The sequence below is a fragment of the Acromyrmex echinatior genome, chromosome 2 (assembly GCF_024713525.1).
Source record: "Acromyrmex echinatior isolate Ae372 chromosome 2, ASM2471352v2, whole genome shotgun sequence".
NCBI classification, from domain to species: Eukaryota; Metazoa; Arthropoda; class Insecta; order Hymenoptera; family Formicidae; genus Acromyrmex; species Acromyrmex echinatior.
Window position 1 is genome coordinate 12,190,151 of NC_141853.1, and position 23,361 is coordinate 12,213,511.

A 23,361-nucleotide genomic window follows, 5' to 3' on the forward strand; every position below is an offset into this window, starting at 1 on the left:
CTGATCGCATATACCACTTTGATCACTTTGCAAACAATCCTAAAATTTTTTTCAAGTAAAACTCTGTATGCATATTATACATGATATATGAAAAATAAGATTTTTGTTTCATTTGAAATAACTTTAATGTAGCCATAAATGTTACAATGAACAAAAAGTATACTATACCGCTGCACTCTTTCGGCGCAGCAAAGTAACAAGATTCTCTATTTATAACGGTGACATCATATATAAGTAATAAATACATAGTAAAGTTTCGTTGTGTAACTAACGCGCGTACTAAAGGCATAAATACAAAATAAGGCTATGTATTCAAACAAAATTAGTGTACAAAATATAAATCTATTCAACGGGGTTTCGTAACACATACATTATTATCATATTTTATACGAGAGATATGTACACAGATCGGCATTTCTTCATTGAAGACTCGACCATACAAAAACTGGACAGCATTAACATTTTACGAAAAAGTGGATGTAGGGCGGTATACAGAGTTTGTTCTTATTTTAAGACCATCTTAAGTAATGTCTTGAGATGCTAATGCAGTCCTGATTGGCTTATGACATTTTAAGATAGTCTCAAATATAAAAATCGACTATGAATACCGGCCATATATATATATTTTTTTTTCATTGAACAACTGAAGCTATAAATTTCTCAATAATCATCACAAGAGTAAACAGACAATAGCCATCAATAATTAATAATTAATGTTTCATAATCTATAAATAGGTACCCTCCATTTATTTTATTACATTCATATTGACTGACAAGTTTTCATATCCCAAACAGAAAAATTTTAATAAACATTCGACCATAATCAATTACCATAATCATTTTCTGAAATACATTATTATGTTATCATATACATTATAAAGAATATATCTCTATGTAAACCATAATCTTGATTCAGTAAGTGTTTTAATCTCAATAATTTCCATAAAAATCAATAAATTGTTACACGACAAAAATTTTGAGGCTCTATTCGTTAAATATTGGTCGATAATTCACCAAAATTTGAGTTTCTAAGTAACTCTTTTAAGAAAGAACTTTTTGAATAAATGCCTCAATTTCCTCAACTTCAAAGTATCGATCATGTAACTTTTACTAAAGACAAAAACGGGAAAAGTGAATTTTTATGTATATATGTACATATACACCACACATACGTATAAAAAAATTTCATTCTTCACATTTCCACTCTAGAGAAAAAAAATACATGATTGATTCCCTGTAGCGGAATAAAAGTTTATAATTTCGCAAAATTGATTTTGATACAGATGTATCATTTTGTCTTATATTACACACACTATGAAACTTTATAAACTTTATGTCGAATATCAAAACGGTATTATTTTCTACAAAGTTGTGCCCGCACAATTTGGCGTAAATTGTACTGCTACAGTTTTTTTAAATGTGATGAACTTTGATATATTTAAATCTAGATGTCTCTAAATCTTGTTCGATGCAAAAGCAACCGAAAGATTACTGTTTAAAACAAAAGTCAATACACATACGTATTTTAAAAACAAAATAATACCACGTATCGACATAATGTATAAAATTCGAATAACTTTCAGAAAACGCTCGATAGATTTTCATCGAAATTATTGCGTAGATAATACATATCAATATGAAACAACGCAGTAATCGTTTATAACAATGTAAATTAAAATATCTAATGTAAATACAGCGTTTCTGCAGCACATATGGTGAATATTTCGCGTATGAGCGCGTTGTTTAAAGACTCGGCTAATCATCTAAATTTTAATTATAACGCGTACGCGCGCGAACAACGATGTGTTAGTTTTAACTGAGTGCGAACATTTATTATAGTATAAGAGAGCGGAACATTTTTGTAGCAATTATTCTCATATGTCACGGATATTAAATGTAAAACGTTTCACAACGTGGAACTATGTTTAAGCTCCATTTAAGTTCCGTTTTTGTGCCCCTTCTCATGATTTTTCAGGCTTATCACATGTTTTATTATACACTAACGCGAGATTCAAGTAATATCTTAAATACAGATCATAAATTTCCAAAAATTTTAAATCTAGAAGTGACATATTGTTATTGAGACATTAGTTATTTTCATATGCAATAGAAGCAACACTTTTGACGCACGAGAGTATCCGATATTTGACTTATTTGATCTCGTCATGCGCTGCAACAATCCATATATATTTCAGTGTATATTTAGTTAACAAAGCGTTATTCTTCTCTAAAAGAAAAATTGTTCATAAAAAACCTGCAGTCCCTATTAAGTATCTTGATAATTGATCGAGGGACATTCAATATTCTAATACTCTCGAATCATTTGTTGATTCTACCAGCTTGATTTACATCGCTTTAAAATAGAACAATCAATACTAATGAAACATCTATCCGAAAAGACACGGATACTCGTACGCAATCGAGATTATACCATGTGTTCGATAGTCCTTTACAATTGTCAACAATCTTATTTAAAGCATTATCAGTACTCTTTTGGTCCTATTGTCTACTATACTATACATACATATCAGCGTCAAAGTTTCGCTTCTCGCACCATGTATAACGACTGACCTAAAAACGCGATCGTATATCATAATTTCATCTCCCATAAGACGATATGTGCGTCGTTGCTGTTAGGATCTTTAAACACGTAAGTCGATTTTGAATTCTTGTCAACACTGGATTGCGCGTGGAGTTGCCTCCAATTGATATAACCGCGTCCACCCATCAGTGTTAGCACCGTTCTTTTGGGTTGATCTACTTGCTGAATCGCTTTGCCATTTTTCTTGCCATTCGCCTTGAGATTAGTCGCGGACGTTGCTTCCAATCCCGATTCTACTACGCTATTGTTAGGTGTAGAGAGGTCGTAGGGACCGTTACGACTAGCTATGCTACTATTACGCGATAATTTTCCAGTTTTTAGAGACAAGTTCTCCTCCGATCCGGAAGATGTGTACAAAGAGCTGGTGTGAGAGTCCACCGACCAGTTGGAAAGATCCAGTGATCTAGGCCTAGTGATTTTCATTTTTAATCTACGATCCAAGGTACTCACTTTATTTGGTATGGCAGCCAGCTCTGGATCGCTTCTTCTCAACGACTCGTAAATGGGATCTATACCTGAATTGTTTTCATTTTCGTAATCTTTCACGTACATCAATTCACCATACAGTCCGTAAACGTCACAGTTTTCACCGGAACTTTGCGAGCTGGAGAAGGAGCTCGACAGAAATCCACAGCCAGCGCCTAATCCTCTAGGAAGCGTTTTCGAGCCTCTGCAGTCATATTCCTTGCTTCGCTTTCTCCTCAACATCACCGGGCTTCCCGTTAACTGTTGTTTCAATTTCACGATATTGCTACACATAGAAGAATCTAAACTCGTTCTGTCACGCGATCTCTGCTCGGCATCTTTCGCCCTCAATTGTACACTTTCGTCATCAACATTAACTCGTTCCTTCGCAGAGTACACTGTATTCTTTGTATTCTGTATCGCCAGCAAAAAGGTAATCGGTCCGAAGTGGGCGTGATACGAGATATTGACACGACCACTGATAATAGGTACGCCTTCCAATCGCGGTAGTGGAATAGTCAGACTAATGCCTACATTAGTACCGACCCATAAAAGACCCTTGCATGCTAAAAGTGCCGTGACCGTGACCGCAGTTTGATTATTAACAGTGAGGGTGCCAGCGCATGAGTTTGCAGGATTATTCATTTTCGTCACTCTCAACACATTGGACGCTATATTAATGTCCTGCAGATGTTTAAATGTTTCCGTATGATAAAGGCAAACTGTGCTAGAGTTTTTCAGAGCGACCCAAAGACCAACTCCAGAATGGGCCATGAGTTTCACATTCCCGACATGTTCATGTTGCGCATTGAAACTCTTGATGACGTCGCCCGAAGTAGCGTTAAGTACCCACACCTTCTTGCCACAAGCGGCATAAACTGACGTATTGATTGGCATTAAGCACGAGACAGGATCGTTACCCAATGATATGCTGAAAGGATCTTTCAAATTCCATGCGCCATCAGCTTGTCGTTTAAACAAAAGTAATAAGCCCATGCCTAAAGCTACGAAAACATTGTCGCAATGATACTTGATTTCTATTACAGGCCCCGAAACAGGATAACTGCCAATCTCTTCTTCTTTCTCGGGTTCCGTCGCGGCATAAATTATAATCCTCCGAGAATCCGTACCCATCCATATAAGATCGCTGGCGAGCGTGGTAAAATCGCTGGACACTCCTTTTACAAACTCGATAGCGCTCACTCTAGTTTCAACCAGATCAAAAGTAGTTATACGTTTCAAACAAGTCGCTGAAGCTGTTGTCGATTGACCGAAAATCGTTACGTGGCTAGATATGCCATCTCCTGTACATATCCATAAGTAATTTTGACTTCTACCGCGTCGTCTCGTGGGACGTGAATTTTCAACAGAATAATAACAACCGCAACGCACCTGTAAACAAGATATATTGCAACATGTAAATGCGTTATGTATAAGGATATAAAATAGTAATGTATAATACATACATATTCTTTATCTCAACTTACTTCAGTCTGATGTTGCGAATGATAGACGGTTTGTGAACTAACGAAAAGTGGCATTTTCGTGGACGGCCTTTGCTCTTGTTCAGGTACTTCCCACGAGGGAGAGTTATTAGGATCCAAAGCTAATTGCGCCAGTCTAAGCTCCGTTATCCAATCCTTTTTTACTAATGGGTTTTCTGTTTGAAACGTGTACATTTGACCTTGTTTTGTGACTAGCTGGAGACAACAACTATCAGCCCATACCATATCCTCATCTTTCTGCTGTATCGACATTTGTATCGATTGCAGAATTTGCTTGGTAGTCTGAAGCGTCATCCCCTTTTGAATTCAGAGAACAATAAAACATTAACTAATTTGCACAAGTCAATTACAATTTTTAAATTTAAAAAAAACACAAATATATAAATTATATATATTTATTTCAATATACACAGTATATAATAGCGAACTTATCAATTTGTCTTTACCTCGTATCTGCCTTTTAATTGGGCCACTAAATCACTTATTCTGGACATCACTTCGTAATCATGCATAAGATCGTTCATCTCTACACAGAGATTGTCCGCATCGGCTGCTTGTCCACACTCTCCGCTTTTGTCAGATTTTAAACTGCCGCCCTTATTCAAACCAGCGGTGAGTAATCGACTTAAAGTCGGAGAAGTGCTCGTGTCTTGAATCTAAATGGATTTATTGATATTAATGTATCTTTAAAAAACATTCGATCGATTTATTTTCATGAATAATTCAATATTGAATAATACTACAAGTTATGCTATATTTTATTTTCATCCGATATACCTCAATATCTGACACTGGATATGTCCATTTTAACGTTAATCGTTCGTTTCCTGAAAAATCCTCCGTGGATCTCGGAGTTACGGAAACGCACACTACTAAATCGTTTAGTAACAACAGCCTTCTTCTCTTAGATTTCGTTATCATGCCATTTTGATTAAATTCCTATAAATAATTATTTGTTTATAAATACATCATGTTGTGTTTCGACGGTACAGTTATAGTTGTTGAGTTTTACCATTTGTGTGACATTGTCCTCTCTAATAAGATAACGAGACGTTGAAGAAAGTGGACGATGTGATAACTTTCCGGAAACATGCCGCAACATTTCCTTAAATGCTTGGAATTGTTCCGCTTCTCGTTTCCTTTCGTTCAGCATTTCTGCCAAACTCTCGAGCTGTGTTAACGCTAATTGCAGCGACATTCTGTCATGGTGTCCTTGTGGTGTATGCTTCAATAAATCCTAAATATAAAATATATATTATTTTAATGAAATTAAATATTATCCTATATATTATTAATATACATTATTAATATACGCACTTGTAAAAACAATATAAATTGAGGAAACCTCTGTACAGGTTTGACCATTAATCCAAAGAAAGATAATCTATCGTGAGCACTGATTTGTTTCACCTATAAAAACGATTGCAAAATTAAAACTCAAACATATTAAGGTACAAGTTATCTCGAGATATCACCTACCTTAAAAAAGTCGGCGAGTGCGGTTTTTCTTTTCGATTCTTGTTTAGCTAAATCCATCGCTACAGAAAAATTATTTATAAAGCCACTATAAATGTCAAGAACAATAGCCTTGCTAAAACTCCCGACAAATACGTCTCCTAACTTTTCATCCTTGTCCCAGGATCGTACACATTCTGCTAAAGCAATTCTAAATAATGTATGGCATTGTAAAATTTCAGGCAGCCTATGAAACAACGTCGCGATTTTAGACTGACTCAATATAGGTGGCGAAGATTCCTCCAATGGTTTTTTGTAATCCTAAAAATTAAAGTGACTTATTTGAGAAAAATGACCACTGTTTATCATCGTTGACACCGTCAGATTGTTTTTCAATACATACGTTTACCAGTCTTTGCAAAGTAGATACATAACTATTTTCGGAGTGTACTATCGCGGCCACAATATGTCTACGTTTCAGTTGCTGAGGAGACAAGTTCGAAGGTGGCGATGGAAGCGTAGGCGGAGCTTGTCTTCGCTGTTGCATGCATTGAAATTGTACTATAGCACTGTTCTCTTCATCGACCTAAAATATGATTATTCGATGAATAACCTTTCAAGCAAACTATTCGAGTAAACGATGCGTAAATTAATTAGTCGAGTTTGAAAAGTTATCAAGATATGCTCACTTCACAGAGTTGTGGCATTTGCGATGTTTTGACTGGACTGGTCAGAGACACTGTGTCCGAGGAATCGACCTCATAATGGTGTACGGAACCCCGACGGATGCTAAACCACCTTGCGAGGCGGCCGTGGTTCCCTGGAGATTCCAGAAGGTCTACATTGTTCACCGGCATATTCTGAAACCGCCACTTGTCGCAAAGCGTGCGCGCCTTATGCAACGTGTTTCTCAATTGACAGTTGCTTCTGCAAGGAGCGAACGGCAAGTTTTCATTATGGACTTTAGCTTCGTCGGCGTTATGTAACGAGATTGAACTTACTTAATACTGATATTGCTCTTTTCGCTTTCGTCATCGGAGGAGAGATCGTGATCCGACGCCGAGCACCAGGAATCCTCGCTTCTGGCAGACTGCGTGGACGTGTTGGACCTGCTGGTCTCTAACGAGGAATGATGCGTGTGTGAATTCCCGCTAACTGTTTCCATTTTGCCCGGTCCTACGTCATCCCACGATCTACACCTTGAACGAGGCTCATCTGGAAATGAACAACAAACTTACGATTGATAGGAAAGGACAACTTCGCTCGCGTCTTCTCATAAATTAAAACAAAGAAAAGACAGAGGAGAAGAGAAGAGTTTTAATGATTCCGATTTAATAATTTCTAACTCTGACTATAGATGGAAGTAAATAGTCCTGGCGCGTCATCGCGATCAGTTATATCCGCTATGCGTCACCATTGAGAGAACAGACGATTCTTTCCGTATTTCATCCTCGGAGATACGATCGCGACGTACACGACCGGCCACGGCCGTTAAAGGAAAAAAAAAAAAAAATCGTCAAGTGCGACTGTAACGAGTTCCTCAAGCGCGATCAAGTGAGCGCGAGATCGAGTCAGGGCCCCTCGTTTCCTCGCGTGGAAACATCACCATCACCATCAACATCACCATCACCATCACCTCGCTATGCGTCGCCCCGTTTTATTGGACCTTCCGCTGTGTCGCGCGCTCGCGTTACCAACGCGTTAACGTCGCGACGATAATCGCGTTAATGCGACGTGCTCGATGTTCCGTTCCCACGTTTCTCGCGTATGCGGATAACAAAATGCGCGTTAAACTCCGCAACGATCTACGACGCAATCGTCGACGCGCGCGTTAGACTCCGAGGTCCGAGCGCCGAGATCAAGCTGGACCCCTCCCGGTGAATCTTATTCAGTCTACGTCTCGCGAAAACAAAGCGATCGCGCCTCACAAACACACGTTCACGCCGATACACAGGAAATATATTATATATATATTCTATACCACAGAGCGTGGAAAGAAAAATGTAAAATCATAAAACACGTAATCAAATCAGTTTACGAAGCCGCAAGGTCTTTTTATAAATCGAGGGCACTGGAATGACGGTAAATAACAGTCAGCGAGTGATCGATATTGTCAATTTCTCTCGTTATTCCACTGAAACGAACTCTGCGCGCGAAAGAATGAAAAAAAAACGAACGAATTTTATAACATAGAAAAATTATATTATACAAAGGCACGCGTAATCGGCGCTGCGCTCGTATTGCGATTAGGCGTGTGTCACCACCAGGCTGCACGAAAACCGATACGCCTACTACGCATCAATTGCCCAATACTTTCACATGGGAAAAAAAAATACGGGACGAGATCGGGTCCCATCCGATTCGGTCCGACTCCGCTCTTAAGCTACCCACGCACCGCGCGAGAACGTTGCGCGTTGCGTGCTCCGATGTGTAAACGTCGCGTCGAGCGGCGTGCTCGCCGCGCGACGCGCACGCACCAAGACTCGAAGGTGGCACGCACCAAGACAGCAGGCTGCGAGCTTGCCGTGATTCACGACATCGGTACCGACAACTACCACGCACGGCAGTACCGAGTTAACCGAGTATCGCGCGCGCGCCGCGCATCCTTATTGCTGCCTTGTTGTCTATGCGTATTCCTTCCTCGCTGCGCCAACGCCGCGCCGCGCGATCGAGGGACGTGCACACGCGGCTGATACTATTATGCTGCTCGGTGCTCCTCGGGATAAACGAGAGCCTCTATCGCGCGTATCTATCAACCTGCTTGCGCCCGCGCGTGCTCCCGCGCACGCACGGGTTAGAGAGAGAGAGAGAGAGAGAGAGAGAGAGACGAATGACGAATCGCTCCCTCCCGTCCGCTCATTTCCGCATCGTAGCCGGTTAACTTGAACCCGCGATGTGCGGTGTTTATCCATAATAGTACTGTTGCGCGTTTCTGCTTTCCGTAGATCGCGCGCGCACCCTCTTGAAATAATTAATTAATTTATCAGGTTTTTATTATAAAATTTTTCTATTATAGAACTATTGGATTATAGCAAAAAGTTCGTAGCACTGCTTCATTTGTATCGCGTCTGATTTCATTTTGGAAACAGACAATTTTCATTTTAGATCCTGGTGAAAATTTTTCTCAGAATTTTTCATATAATTTTTCAGAATTTCTTTATAATTTTATAATTTTCTCTCTTTTTTTATACGAATTGAAACATTTCTCAGAAAATCTACATCTTTTCTTAGAATTTTTCATATATGTTAATATATGAAATATCGTAAGATTTTTATGATTTTTTGTAAGTATAATTTTTGATGAAATGTTATAAAAAATTTAAAAATTATGGGATGAGAAATTTCAGAATATTTCAAAATTCAGTTGTATGAAAAATTCTGAGAGAAGATGTAAACTTTCCAAATGTTTCTAAATATTTCTGAAAAAAGGTTCCAATTCGTATAAAAATTATGAGAAAAATTTTCACCAGGGCCAGCTCGTAATTTTCTAGTATATAAAATTATCAAACTCACAGAAATTTAAAATACATAGTGACCTATCGAAAGTAGAGATTTTAAACTTAAAATTTCGTTTGTATAAATTAAAATTCCGTATACATTTTTAATATAAAGTTACAGCTGATGCACGAATTTTGAAGTTTATATCGCCATGAACTTTTGTTCCAACCTAATACATCGCGATCGCGGAATTTCATTCCGTCGGAAGGTACGAATAACCAAGACGCAGCCAATAGTATGTTCGTCCATTATTCAAAGACAATCGGAGGGAAGCGGGGAAGCGTAGAACGTTCCACTTTCCGCGAGAGCATTAAACCTAAATGTCATAACGAGAGACAATTGTTTAACTCTTATACATATTTAAGGCAATCGAGCCTTGACGACGACGGTGTCGCTCGGTGTTCACAGACAGGCGACAAGAGATCAACGGCTCTCTTCTTAGGTTAACACTGTAATCTCGTTCCTGACAACGGCGAAGCGAAGAGTCCTCAGTTTACTCGTAAAACGCGTATCCTTATCATTTCTCTTTTCGTTTCTTCTTTGCATGAGCAAACATGCGCCGCACGAAACGTACGCGAAAGCGTACAACTTAAAAACAGCAGGAAGACGAGAAATACGAAGAGGAGGAGGTCGCTTAACGTTTTCACGTCGGACGAAGTTTCTGCGATCGCAAAATCGGCCTGTATTATAATCCAAAGCATCTCGACGCGTTTGTATATCTTGTACTCGCCCAATTTCCTTTCACTATCTCAACCAGTTCGTTCGCGGCGGCTATGAATGTGGAGTAACTGCGCGCGCTTTTAGCAACAAGCGAAAAATCCGCGTGACATTTCAATAGGCGCTTTTACGATAAAGAGCAACGCCTACGCACGACCAGCAAGGTTTCTTCGATGCACTAGATATTCGGTATTGCGTAACGTGGACGTACTTGTACGAACCAGCAAATATCTCATAGCAGCAAATATATAATTCCGCCGTAATCGTTAGACCACAAATTATCTTCTCTTTATGCAGAGGCCAAACCTTTACTCGTCATTAAACTATAAATTATTTTCTATTTACAGATACATTTTCTTCGACATTTTCTTCGGCTTATACCTTATCTCCTTGGAAATATCAAACGCACAGAGTTTAAGACACATTATAAATATAATAGGCATTAGAAATATAGCAGGAATTCAATAAGTGTTATCGGATCTGAAGAATTATTGTTTAAAAAAATGCATTTTTATCGATAGTAGTAGGGAGTAATCTAAAAATGTCAATTTTAATAAGTGTTTCTCGTTCTTTTTTTTTCGACTTTACTGGCTCTCGACGTTTATCATATTCGCGTTAGTCTCAGCAATGTTCAACAGTCAATGCGCGAGCAACGCAGCAATTTTCCATACCACTCACGGGTCAGAGCGCCCGTTAATGATTAACCGATTGCATATTCTAAACTAACGCAAGAAACCGACCTCCGATGATGACCTTATGCGCGTACCGAGTGACCCCCTCCCCTCCCCCCCCTCCCGCCGTAAAGATTCGACCGATCGTTCGCTCCAACGAACAATTATGATCTGATCTTTGATCCGGAGGATCGACGAAAATCGAGCAAGAAGATGGATTGACGAAATGAAATAAATCCGGACGGCAGTCCACATCTATGCGCCGACGCAAACGTCCCAATCTTCGTCGATGCGGGCGTTTCAATGGCTGTTCCGACGATAGGGAGTGCGCGACGATATAACTGCCCGAAAGTATAATTAACTACGGTGCGAAAGCGTAACGCTCTATGCAAGGCCGATATATTTGACGTAAACTCGATCATTGAAGTATCATACTCGAGACGTAAATGCTAGAGCGACGTTGATAAATTAATCTGCCATATGATTGATCCATCCGGTCTCTCACTTCTTAGTGGTATGGTGATGATTCGCTTAACATCGGTGCTATTGAAATTTTTTGTAAAATGTTTATAAAACATCAATTCTATCTAGTATAACATTTTTAATAGTATCTATAGTGAGATGCGATTTAAAGTAAAAGTTATTGAATCAACAATTAACTATGAGATTGTAACCTATTTAATCAAATTACATAATATTTGATCATTTTGTGTGTGTGTATGTGTGTGTGAGATTACAATGAAAATTCTATTGCGACATATATGGTAACACATACAAAGCTTGCTGGACGGACAACTCTGAAAGTACACAATATGCCTGCTTCTGTGTACACAAGACTACACCTCGAATTCTTCACGTCCAACCAGACGTAAAGATTTTTATATGCACACGGGAAGAACGGTTTCGCTAAAGTATATAATAATTTAGCTAGATACAGATCTGAAAATAATCTTTTTTTGTTATACCACGAAATTATATAAGACGCCCAGAAAGTCAAAATTTTTTGCTCGTTACACTTAAATATCCTACATAATTATTTTAATGATTCAATAGAATGTCATTTTCAAATTTGTATCTATAATAGCTAAATTTTTAACTACTTTAGCGAATTCATTCTTTCTATGTAATTCTGGCAAAAAAATATAGCATGTTTCCCAATACATTTTTTTTCCTGAAAGATCAAACAAGATCAAAAGATCATACAATCGTGAAATACGATTGTAAAATCAAAATTTAAGTTTGCTAAATAGCGAAACATTTGAATAAGAAGATATTATGAATGTGCGATTGAAGCGATTTGAAATTTGAAACTAATATCATATCTAATTTAGAATTGAAGAGGATATTCTAGTCTAAAACTAAAAAAGAAATCAATTTTTCTTTTTTTTTTACATTTTATAAGTATAATATTGAGGCCGTCAATCACTGAGCCGTATTATTAGGTGTTGGAATTAATTCGTAGCGTTTTACAAGTGATGGGAAGTACTTTCATTAATGTATTTTTTAATGCTCATGTGAAATAAATAACATTCTTTCATTAAAAAACGCTACGAATTAATTCCAACACCTAATAATATCTTAAGACATTACTTAAGACAGTCTTAAAATAAGACCAACTATGAATATACTGGCCTGAAGAATCTAAAAAATTTTCGATAATCGTTAAAATAACAAAAATGTAAATACCTTTTAAAATGTTCTATCAACGTGTTGAAAGGCAATTGTTATCAAGTGTAGACTGTAGAAAAATATGAGCATTTCGAGTTTGAGGAGAGTTAGTATCATAGAATTTATAATTTTCATTTTTAGTAATGCAATTGTTTTAAGATTAATGCGTTATTCTCGAAATCATATTTTACAAATCGTTGACACATAAAATATAATTCTTAAGTTAATTTATGGACATTGCAATAATCCTATAGTTTATTTCGATATCCATAAATAAATTATTTTTTCATAGATGTTAAATTTAAAAATTTTGTTAAAAAATCGGTATTTGTCTTTTAAAACCGCGCCACTTTAACAATATGCAACACTTTTTATTTATTCTAATTTAAATTATAGCCACATATGTAATAACTAAAAATCCATTGAATTTTTAATTTCGTTAAGTTGGAAGCTTACAATCGTGTCAATCACCGAAACATTTTTTCTTATATTTTGTTTTTAATTTACATCTACATAACAAAAAAACTAATAAATATTTAACTATATTAAAATTTGTGGACATTTATTATAGATATGGAAGATGTGTAAAAATGAAGAAGAATACATAGCTGTTTTGTTTAAATAAATTCTCAAAAACAAGCCACATTTTCGCGCTTTATATAAACTAGAATCTACCCTCTTAATCTAATTTAGATGGAATTTCAATCAAGAACTGCAAGCTACTATTATGGTATCTTTCAACAATCCTCTAAATTTACTGGGGATTTTAAGGAAAACGGGAAGGGGGGGGGGAAGGGGGAGTGAATATAAATGATCTTCTCTGTCGTCTGCGCGTCGTAAATCGTAGCTCCTGAGTAACCATCGGTCGTTACATTAGTATATCGTCGTGTTAGCCGGAAACTGGTACCGGTACCGCTGACATAATGTAATCGCGTCAACCATCGACGCTCCAACAACATTCCCGAGACGTAGACGCGCCAGATTTCTTGGAATGTGACAACTCTGTGCTTCATGATAAAACGATTACGTTCGAAATGAAATCACATCCGCTTCCGCTTCGGATTTCGTCCCATTCGATCGCGATGATCGACGGAATCCGACGCGAGGGACAATTTGAGAGTGTAGCGAAAGCAAATGGGCCAGACTAGGAGCAGATATGAAGAGAGAGAGAGAGAGAGAGAAAAAGCAAGACGACGCGTAGCTCTTTCGAAAAATTTGTCTACTTACATTTGATGAGGACAACCCCGTTGTGCAGTTCCTCCATCTCGCGGAGGCAAATGTTCCTTACGATGATTTACTCGCGTAACACACATACACATACACGTACACGTACCATACACACATACACATGCACACACACACACACCCCTTTCTCTGTACTCTCTCACTCACTCCATCATCGTTCTAAGCGTTCGCGGAATGCGATCGCGCTACCACACGCGAATTCATAGAGTGCGTGTATGAACATGGTAGACGCACGCGCGCCCGCGCAAACGTATGCACGCACCGTAGGCACGCACAAACGGCCCGGATGAGCGAGTAGCGATTATTACGCGATTTTACAAGGCGAAAAATCACATCGGACACGTGCGCACGCGGCCGGTTGCGGCCCGCACAATTAACAACAACGCCGCGGCGTCGAACGATAAAAAGGAAGAGGAGGAGGAGGAGGACAGGACTCTGACTTCGGCTCCGCGTCGCGCTCGCGCCGCGTCGCACTCGACGAAGAAGCGAAGCGAAGCGAAGCAAAGCGAGGCGAGACGAGCGAGCGATCGGAGCGAGTCAACATGGCCGCGCCGCGTGTTTCTGGCTCCGGCCCTCCGCGCTCGCTACAACACTGACGCCGGAGGTTGGAGAAAGAGGCGAAGGGCACGGCACGGAGGAAACGGAGACCAAAGCGCGAGCGGGTGGCCGGGCGGGAAAGAGGAAGGAACGCGAGCGGCCAACACGACGAAGGCAGAAGGAGGGTGTTGCAGCCGACAAACGAGAGAGAAAGTACGAGCGATCGAGAGTGAAACGCACCAACAAACAGCTCGCAAGTCGCAGCAGCGCAGCTGTGTACGGCGGCCACGACGACGGAGGCCGAAAGAGGAGGAGAGAACAGAGGTGGATGGACGGGTCGAGAGACGGTGAATGAATATAAAAGAGAGGAAGAGGCGCGGTGCAGAACGCGCGAGAAGGGATATAAAGAGAGAAGGATATATATATATATATCTGTGTGTGCGTGCGTGTGTGTATACACGTAGCGACAGCTGTACTATTAAGTCGTAATAAGAGTAATAGAGAACGACTCGAGATAGTACAAGAGCATTAGAGAAAGACGCGAGATAATCTCGCTTTGGGCAAAGAAGGACCCCATCGCTAGGCGGTGTGTGGCATACATTGTGAGACTCTTTGAAAATATATGCCGCGTAAGGTGAATGCGATTGTTACAAATCGGCGTGACGTGTTAACGAGAGTAATTGAAGCCGGGTAATAAAAGTAATTTTCGTTCTATTACCGTGAGGGCGGTACGCGAAATTATATTGTGTGAATCGAAGCGAGTTTCTCGCTACTGGACCCCGTCGAGGTCTCACATTACGAATATAAATATATGTATATGTATATGTTGTATATGTATGAGATACGAATGCAACTCGACCGGTACGGAACGCATTTAACATTATCTCGTCACTGCCTTACCGTTAGACGGCGCCACTAGCCGTACAATTAACTTCCGATCAGAATACGTAATTTTTTAATATGATTGATCTTGTCCTTAGTTCCTCGTTGGATCTACATACATAAACAAGTCATATCTTAAAGGTTCTTACACCTGCAAAATTGCTTTTTCTGCTGAGAATATATGTATATACCTATAGTTATCATAAATATATACCTATAGTCATCATATGTAAGCATTCATTGGTTTTGACTCGAGAAACTAACGTTTTAGATACATACATTGTCAGCTCAATTTTAAGATGCTCATAGATGAAGCTGCTTAGTCTGTAATAGTGTTCCCTCTCTTCTTTCCTTGTATTCTACATCTCTTCATATCAATAAAAAAAATTCCACACGAGTAATTATTAATGAGCAAAGAGATTGAGATGAACGTAAGAAGAAAACAATTAAAGTTTTCTTGAACATATAAATAAGACTATTTTCTTCCAGATTCTTGTATTACGCACAGAAAATAATTCGGAGAAAATAATTAATTAAACATACAAACCCGTACATATATATTTTAATATTAAATGAAAATGGATCGAGAATGTTCATACAAATGAATGAAAAAATTATATATTGTATATTCGATCAAGACGGATAAATTTTTACAATTGCTTGAACTGGAAATTGTGTAAAAATTCACACAAAAAAATATTATTAGGCACTAAGATCGGAATTCATAGTCCGTTCCTAAATCTCAAGACAATCTCAAGCAATATCTTAAGATGCTAATACGGTTCTCTGATTGGTTCATGACATCTTAAGCACTAGCTGAAGACTCGAATCTTGAGCAACGTCTAATGGCCGCCTTGATCGAATATGGTCCTCATGCTCCTCAACATTTACATTTGTGTTAAATATATATATTTTATAAATTACTTGTATAGGAATATGTTATTTCACAAATTTATTACGATACGCTAATCTCCTTGATTTATTCTAAATCGCAAGAACTATTCTGTAGAGCGATCGACAACTGGGGAAAGAAATGTAACGAATCCAAGTGAGCGTGCAAAGCCGAAAGAGAGTTATGCGACGTAAGCAGAAGGAAAAGGAGAGAGAGAGCGAGCGAGAGAGAGAGAGAGAGAGAGAGAGAGAGAGAGAGAGGTGAGTGGGAGGGAGAGAAGAGAAGGGGCGTTTCACGTGATCTCGCATCTGCTTCTCCACCGAGTGACCCCACGGCTGACCCCTTCCAAGTACCAATAATTAACTCCATTCGCCAAATGCACGCGAGCGTACGGGCCGAGTATATGAGCGTACTCGTGTGTTCATACTCGTGAGCAGGCATTCTTATAAAAAAAAAGGCTATGCGTACTTGCGCAGTACTTATACGCGACAAAACATCTTAAAACGAGCGCAGGAACAATGCTCGAGTATCCGCTTCCCGAGCAATTCCGTAATAATTTTTTCTTTTTCGTAAATCGTAGTCGCGCTCTCCGATCATAACAATTCTGTCACGGATGATTCTTGAAATTTTACGTCTTGCACAATGCTATTACGATAGGTATACATATTTAAACATTTCCACTTTCTTTTTGGCCCTTTCTCTCATTTGTAACGATTTATCGTTCGGAATGTGTACGCGGCTACATGTAAAATGAGAAAAAAGAAATCGCTGCGCGTCCTTTCCTTTCTTGCTTCTAAGAAACGCGCTTCAAGGAAAACGTCGTGTTTGTATTCTTGCCGTGCAACGAACTACGCATTGAGAATTTGTAACGGATTGCTCATGCGCAAGTAATTCATAGCCGCACGCAGTCTGCAATCGGCTACCGAGCACGATTATCATACTCACGAAACGACGAGAACGTGATAAAGACGACAGCGAAGATGGGTTACCGTTGAATACTTTGGCTACCATATATCTCTTTATATCTTATCTTTTGTTGAATGAAATCAATATTATTAATGATTTATCAGACTCACCAACGATCTTGTTGCTACTGTTGCTGCTACTGTTGCTGCTCCCGAAGGAATGAAGTTTTTTCCAGCCTTTCCAACCTTTTTTCCAAATCATGGCGGCTTTCGTCTTACGTAGAACGCCCATTGGTTCCGGACCATTCGTTCTCCCTATTCCCCTTCTTAAAGATCCCAAACCCGATCTGTGAATCGAATTCAAATAAGACTGGAAGATAGATTTGCTTGCAGAACTGAAAATATCGTTCAAAAATATAATATTGTGACCTATTCGCGCGCAGATGAAGGCAGAACATTTTATCAAAGTACCTGTAACTCGCGGTAGAACTCCCGCTGAAACCGCTGTCCATGTCGCATCCAACGCGAGAGAGGAGATCGTCAGCGGGGCTAACCGAAGGTAAGAGCTCTTCGGTAGAGGTTCCATGAGCTTCCTGCGCCATTTCTTCCTCGTTATTGTCGATCGTGGTTGGCATTAACATTGCCTCCACGCTTAAATTGAGTTCTCCGAGTACACGACGATGTCGCGATTGTACGCGACGCACCTCTTCTGCCACGAGCGACCTTCGCGATCCGTGTAACGCGCGATGGCATTGCTTGCTGAAAAATTTATTGGGTATAGTTTGAAAATATATCTGCTTAATTTCCTTCTTATGTATCTGCGATATTTATATTATACTGCCGTTACGTGTTCTAAATAATGATCATTCTAAAATTACTAACTATATATATATATATATATATATATATATATATATATATATATATATATATATATATATAAAATGAATACTCCGCGCTAAGTAAATATACAATTAAATTAAATTCACACACTGATTTTACTGCTCGCAAGAAAAGATAGATTACAAGTTGTCTGTGGTCTCTCGACAATGTATGAAATAATATAGTTATGCACTTAACGAGCGTTCTCAATTTGAACGCGCGCGCGGTTTATCTCGTCTCAATGACTTATGCGCCAGTCGAGGACGCTGGATGAATAATCCACAACTTGTTTTCTTATTATTCCTAACTCAATCGTTATCTCCGGCATCCGCTGCAAGATACATTGAACCGTGCCGAGTTGGTAAATTGTTGTTCACTTGCGCCGCGCGTATTACTCGCTTATGCCCACAGAAAAATTTGTCTTAAGACTATTCGTAAACGTTAATATTTTTAACAGAGTTTTGATAAAAGTATCAATTGAGATTTCTCCTTCGTCAATTTTCAATTTCTATAAACACTGAAAATCGCGAGTGCGGTGTTTGGCGACTTGCAAGTTTAAACATTTCTCAGAGGTGATAACTTCTTGTTCATGCAGATGATTTAATGGACGCTCACCTGATTTCCGATATCTCTTCATAAATGTTTTCCTCCGTGCCATAGCAAGTTGTGTAAGTGTGTCTTTTTAAAGGATCCGACCTTATCTGCTGCAACTGTTGTTGTTGTCGCAGCAGCAGCTGCTGTTCTTGTTGCTGCTGTTGTTCTTGTTGCTGCTGCTGTTGCTGCTGCTGTTGCTGCTGCTGCTGCTGCTGTTGCTGCTGCTGCTGCGACAGCACCTCTGTCGGATATGTCGTATGGAAATGATCCGAATCAGACTGGTAGTATGCATACGAATAATCCAAAAGATGCTGGCGTGAACTTGTGATGGGTGACACCACTGGCGATACCGGTTCCATTAATGCGTTACACGATATCTGCGAAAAATATGAAGCGCCGCTGTGCACGATGAAAGCAGACTTTTGAGCGCTAACCACCGTCAAACATTATGAATATTACAATGCTTTAAAAAAATACGTGTGAATAAATAAGAATGTATCTTTTCGTAAGAGTCGCTTACCCCACTCACTGTTGCCGCGAGCAATGAAACGCACGAATGTGCATCATTAGCGAAATTAATGATCCGCATTTCGAAATTTACCTGATTGTGAGGCGGTGGATAAGGTGGAGGTGGGGGAAATTCCAGGTTGACTATTCGCGGCGGCGGGACGCTCGTCGTCATTCCTGGTCCCCCTAAAGACGAAGCCATGGCACATTGTACGGGGAACTTTAAGTGAACCACCCTGATCGCTTCCTCGTTACGTGTTCCATCGAGTTGTTTCTATAAACAAGGAAAATAGATGTATTTTACACCGCGTGAGTCGCGCCCATTCGGCGCATCTTGCGCGTCGTGCGACGTGCTCAGGGAAACAATCAAGTCGTTGTTCCCGGTCCTCAGAGATTACACGACGTTATTTAACGCCCTTACCGAAACACAAGGCATTACGAAATTTGTCTCACGGAGGCGAGAACGTTTCGCATTTGTCGCTCGCGGTGATCCATAATGATTGAAAAATACAGACGGGAGGAAGCAAATTCCGCGCCCCACGAGATAGATAAGCGAATACTTATCTTTCTAATATTTGTTCTTTTTAATTGAATCTCTTGCACAGATCATGGAACCGAATTCAAAATGGATTCCGAATTATTCCATTCTCTCTAGAAAACACAATAGAAATCTAAGGAACAATTCCATAATACGTGTCCAGTTAATCGTTTCTTTTTTTCTCTCCAACGTGAAAAGAAAAAGAAAAAAGATGAACAATGCAAATTCAGCTAAAAAGAATAGGCCTCTTGACAAGAGTGCAGGTGTGGTCGCATTCTACACAGAAATATATTGTACTACTAAGAAAAGTAATTATTCAATTAATTTTCTTTTTTAAGTACCGGTTATCCTTAACACAAAAATATTTTCTTCATAATAATCTTAATACATAAAATTTTTAAAAACAAAATTTTTACTTTTAAAATTTTTAAACTGAATATCATACTGAAAAATGAGATTTACTTTTAAAGACTGAAAATTGAGCCACTCTTCTCCAAACTCAATTTTCAACTCTTTAGAATGATATTCCATTCTAAGGAATTTAAAGAGTATTATTACAAATTTTACAAAAAATCATTAATACTCAAAACAAAAATTTCCTTTTTTTTTTTAAATATCATAGAATTGATCTGAAAAGTGATACTGTATACAATAAGCAAATCAAATTTATTTTAATTTGATAATATTGATTGAAATATTAAACTTATTAGAGGATTATATATGAACTTTTGAAATACTTGAAACAAAGTAATTATTACCTGTGTACAGTATGTATTTTTCATGTGAATACTCTAATATTTACACATCATCAAGTTCTATTAATCGTTTGTATGTAGGAAATAATCAGTCGAACGTAACTGGGCTTTGCTCATCTGTACTAACAATAAATTAATTCAAAATTTCATGCCAGATGAATTCGCCTATAAACAAAAATACGTATCTCCGAGAAGACGATGTTGGATGTTCGACGAGCGATTCTCTCGCGTTCCTACAAATAGTCACAGAAGTGTGAAAATATTTACTATCCCGCGTAACTCACACTCTAAACGTTTCATAATATCGCGATAAAAATATTGCTTGAGTGCAAAGAACCACACGCTCAAGCATACAGAAAATCAGCCTACGATCGTTGGCGAAAATAAACTTTGTTCAAATTTTTTTTTCTCGTTCAAATTTAGAAACCAGAAATCAGAAAGATCTCGCGAAACGAAGATGAAACGATGTGTTGGCGATGTATGAAACTCGAACCATTCCACACACACACACACACACACACACACACACACACACACACACACACACACACACACACACACACACACACACACACACACACACACACACACACACACACACACACACACACAGCTCCACACACGCACTCACATACATATACACAAAGTTATTTATGAGAATATATATAAATGGAAGTTAAATCTAATAAAAAAATTATTCAACTGGTTATATGACGTCAATATTTTGATTGTCACACAGAGAAATTCTGAGCAGATTCATTAGCAAGAATCCACGTGCAAGAATCAAAGAATCCACTAACGTATCACGAAAGCGATACGCTGTTCCGTTTAATTTTTTTCTTTTACTATCCCAGCAATCACGATGAAAAATAAGTCATTAAGAAATTGATGAAGAATACAGTTGTTCTAGTTTAACGATCTCGAATAAACGTAATTATCTGCTCCGACACTAAACGCGAGAGATCAATTTACTTCGCGAAAATAAAAACTACAGCTTTTTCAGCAGTTCTTCAACATCGATTGCTCATCACGACAAAAAAATGATAGATCGTTGACTGGCGAAGGTTGTTTGTCTAGATTACCTTACTTATATTCTCTCTAGAAGATCGAATACCATGCGATAATTCATTTGTTGGATAATAATAATCCGTCACAGACGCACTGAAGGGGAAAGGATGAAAAATCAGTTTATCGCGTGCACGTTTATCGCACTTGGAAACACCAAAGAGAAGCGAATTACCTCGGGCGACGAGATTTCAGGCCGAAAGGCGGTTCGTCGATCCGTCGTTGGAGGATTCGTCGATCGGACGAAGGTCGCGGCGCGAGACTCGATGAAACAGCGTATATTTGGATATCCGATATCCGATATAATAATAAGCGGAGATACCTCAGATACCTCGTAACGGCGAGATGATAGAGAGACCAGGGCCAGCTTTGAGAATCGAGAGGCACAACGGGACCACGCGCGTCCCAAGTCCGACGAGCGCTCGTCGGCACACGGAGGGCGGAGGGCCCTTATCCCTTTGGATCACTTTGGATCGTTCGATGGCAGAATGCAGATACGCAGAGCGGACTGCGGACTGCGGAGGCGGAGTTCGAAGTAGACCCCGACGATGGCACGATCTTCGCGACTCGACGTTCACGTGCCGCGATTGTTCGCGATCGAGTGCCGCGGAGTGGCCAGCCGGGCCACACACGAACCACACGAACAACGGATTCGTTTGCGCCTCGTGCTTAGTTAGATAGTTTCGCGTTCGCTCATTGTTGTAGCGAAGCGAGCAAGCACGCCCCCTTGAGAAGGCAGTCGACCGGTCGACCGGTCGACCGAGAAAAGCGAAAAGAGAAGGAAGATAAAGGAGGAGAAGGTGGTGGTGGCGGTGGCGGAGAAGGCAAAGAGAGAGAGAAGGAACGATGACGGCGAAGCGAGCAAAGCCGAAAGCGTCGTGCGTCGTCACAAACTCCTCTGTGATTGCACATCACTCTCGTTACGCGCGACGAGTATACGTGCGCACCGATGATCTGTCGAAAATTTCGAATAATAGCGAAACACACCGAGAAATCCGAGTTTCCCCTCCACTTCCCCCTCGATCAATCGTTCCGTCGGTAAAAACGCCGCGCGATCCTCTTCAAGAGATGCCGTGTTGTACCTCTGGCTCGCGACGGAACGATCGAAGAAATGCTCGATCGATAAGCACGCCATTCGCATCGAAAAATACACACTCGCGCGTGCTAATGCTTTTTCTCGTAAATTGTTCTTCTTTTTCCGCGGAACGCGATTTACGACATTTCGCGAACATCGCGGTCTCACCTGCGATCCAATCGAGATCCCACGTTCGAACAGGTCTGAATCAGGAATGTTCTACGCGAGATTTGTACAGCGGATGGCATGTATAACGAGCCACATATTGTGCTGAATTTCTCAATTGCGCGCGCATGTCAGCGTCATTTCGTAGATGGCACCACGATAATAACATGCCGCGCGAATGGTATACCATATACCTGATACATCCGGCGCTGGTTTGGATGATTTGTTATTTTGTTTACCTGCCGATACTCGGAAGGCCTATCTGCTTGTCGTTCTGTCTGGCATAAAATATCTCGATATTGCCAAGTTCGATGTATGTATTCGTATGTATAATTCTATAAAAATAAGAAATTCTCCGTAAAGATACTCGAACCTATTTCATTTTACGAATGATGATAAGATTATCCGAATTAGTATCCCCGAATGTATCAAGATATTTATCATTCGATAGTCGTATGTAACTCGTTGAATTATATCGAAAATATTTATGTTCGTATAAAACCAGAGTCAACAAAACATTTAAATTATTTTTAAAAATTTCAAAAATTGTTATTCTCTTTTCACGTAATCATTCGTAAAAGTAATATATAAAGAAAACATAATAGATGTAATTAAGATTAATAAGAAGACATAATAGACGTAATAGATAGAAATAATAATGGAAGTTTAAGAAAACTGTACACACTTTACACTTCTGTATACCAAAGCAATGACCGCTCAGATTGGGCTCTCCTAGAC

The 23,361-nt window shown here is 39.3% G+C and overlaps 1 protein-coding gene across 7 annotated transcripts; it reads right to left on the reverse strand.

Moving 5' to 3' along the window:
* Positions 1 to 100: 100 nt before the first annotated feature.
* LOC105147195 (rho guanine nucleotide exchange factor 10-like protein) lies at positions 101 to 22,761 on the reverse strand. Of its 7 annotated transcripts, none has more exons than XM_011058060.2 (15): positions 22,627 to 22,761; positions 19,120 to 19,299; positions 18,540 to 18,895; positions 17,514 to 17,801; positions 17,214 to 17,437; positions 7,029 to 7,242; positions 6,717 to 6,954; positions 6,431 to 6,613; positions 6,052 to 6,348; positions 5,890 to 5,982; positions 5,585 to 5,809; positions 5,350 to 5,511; positions 5,019 to 5,228; positions 4,555 to 4,869; positions 101 to 4,459 (listed from the first exon to the last, which is right to left on the reverse strand). In XM_011058060.2, exons 2-15 carry the CDS (start codon positions 19,225 to 19,227, stop codon positions 2,591 to 2,593), a joined length of 4,782 nt encoding a protein of 1,593 aa, XP_011056362.1. In that variant the 5' UTR covers positions 19,228 to 19,299; positions 22,627 to 22,761; the 3' UTR covers positions 101 to 2,590. The 7 variants fall into 7 exon arrangements, with proteins under 7 accessions (XP_011056362.1, XP_011056379.1, XP_011056370.1 ...); XM_011058077.2 differs by lacking the exon at positions 22,627 to 22,761 and adding an exon at positions 21,715 to 22,355; XM_011058068.2 differs by lacking the exon at positions 22,627 to 22,761 and adding an exon at positions 21,706 to 22,355.
* Positions 22,762 to 23,361: the final 600 nt, after the last annotated feature.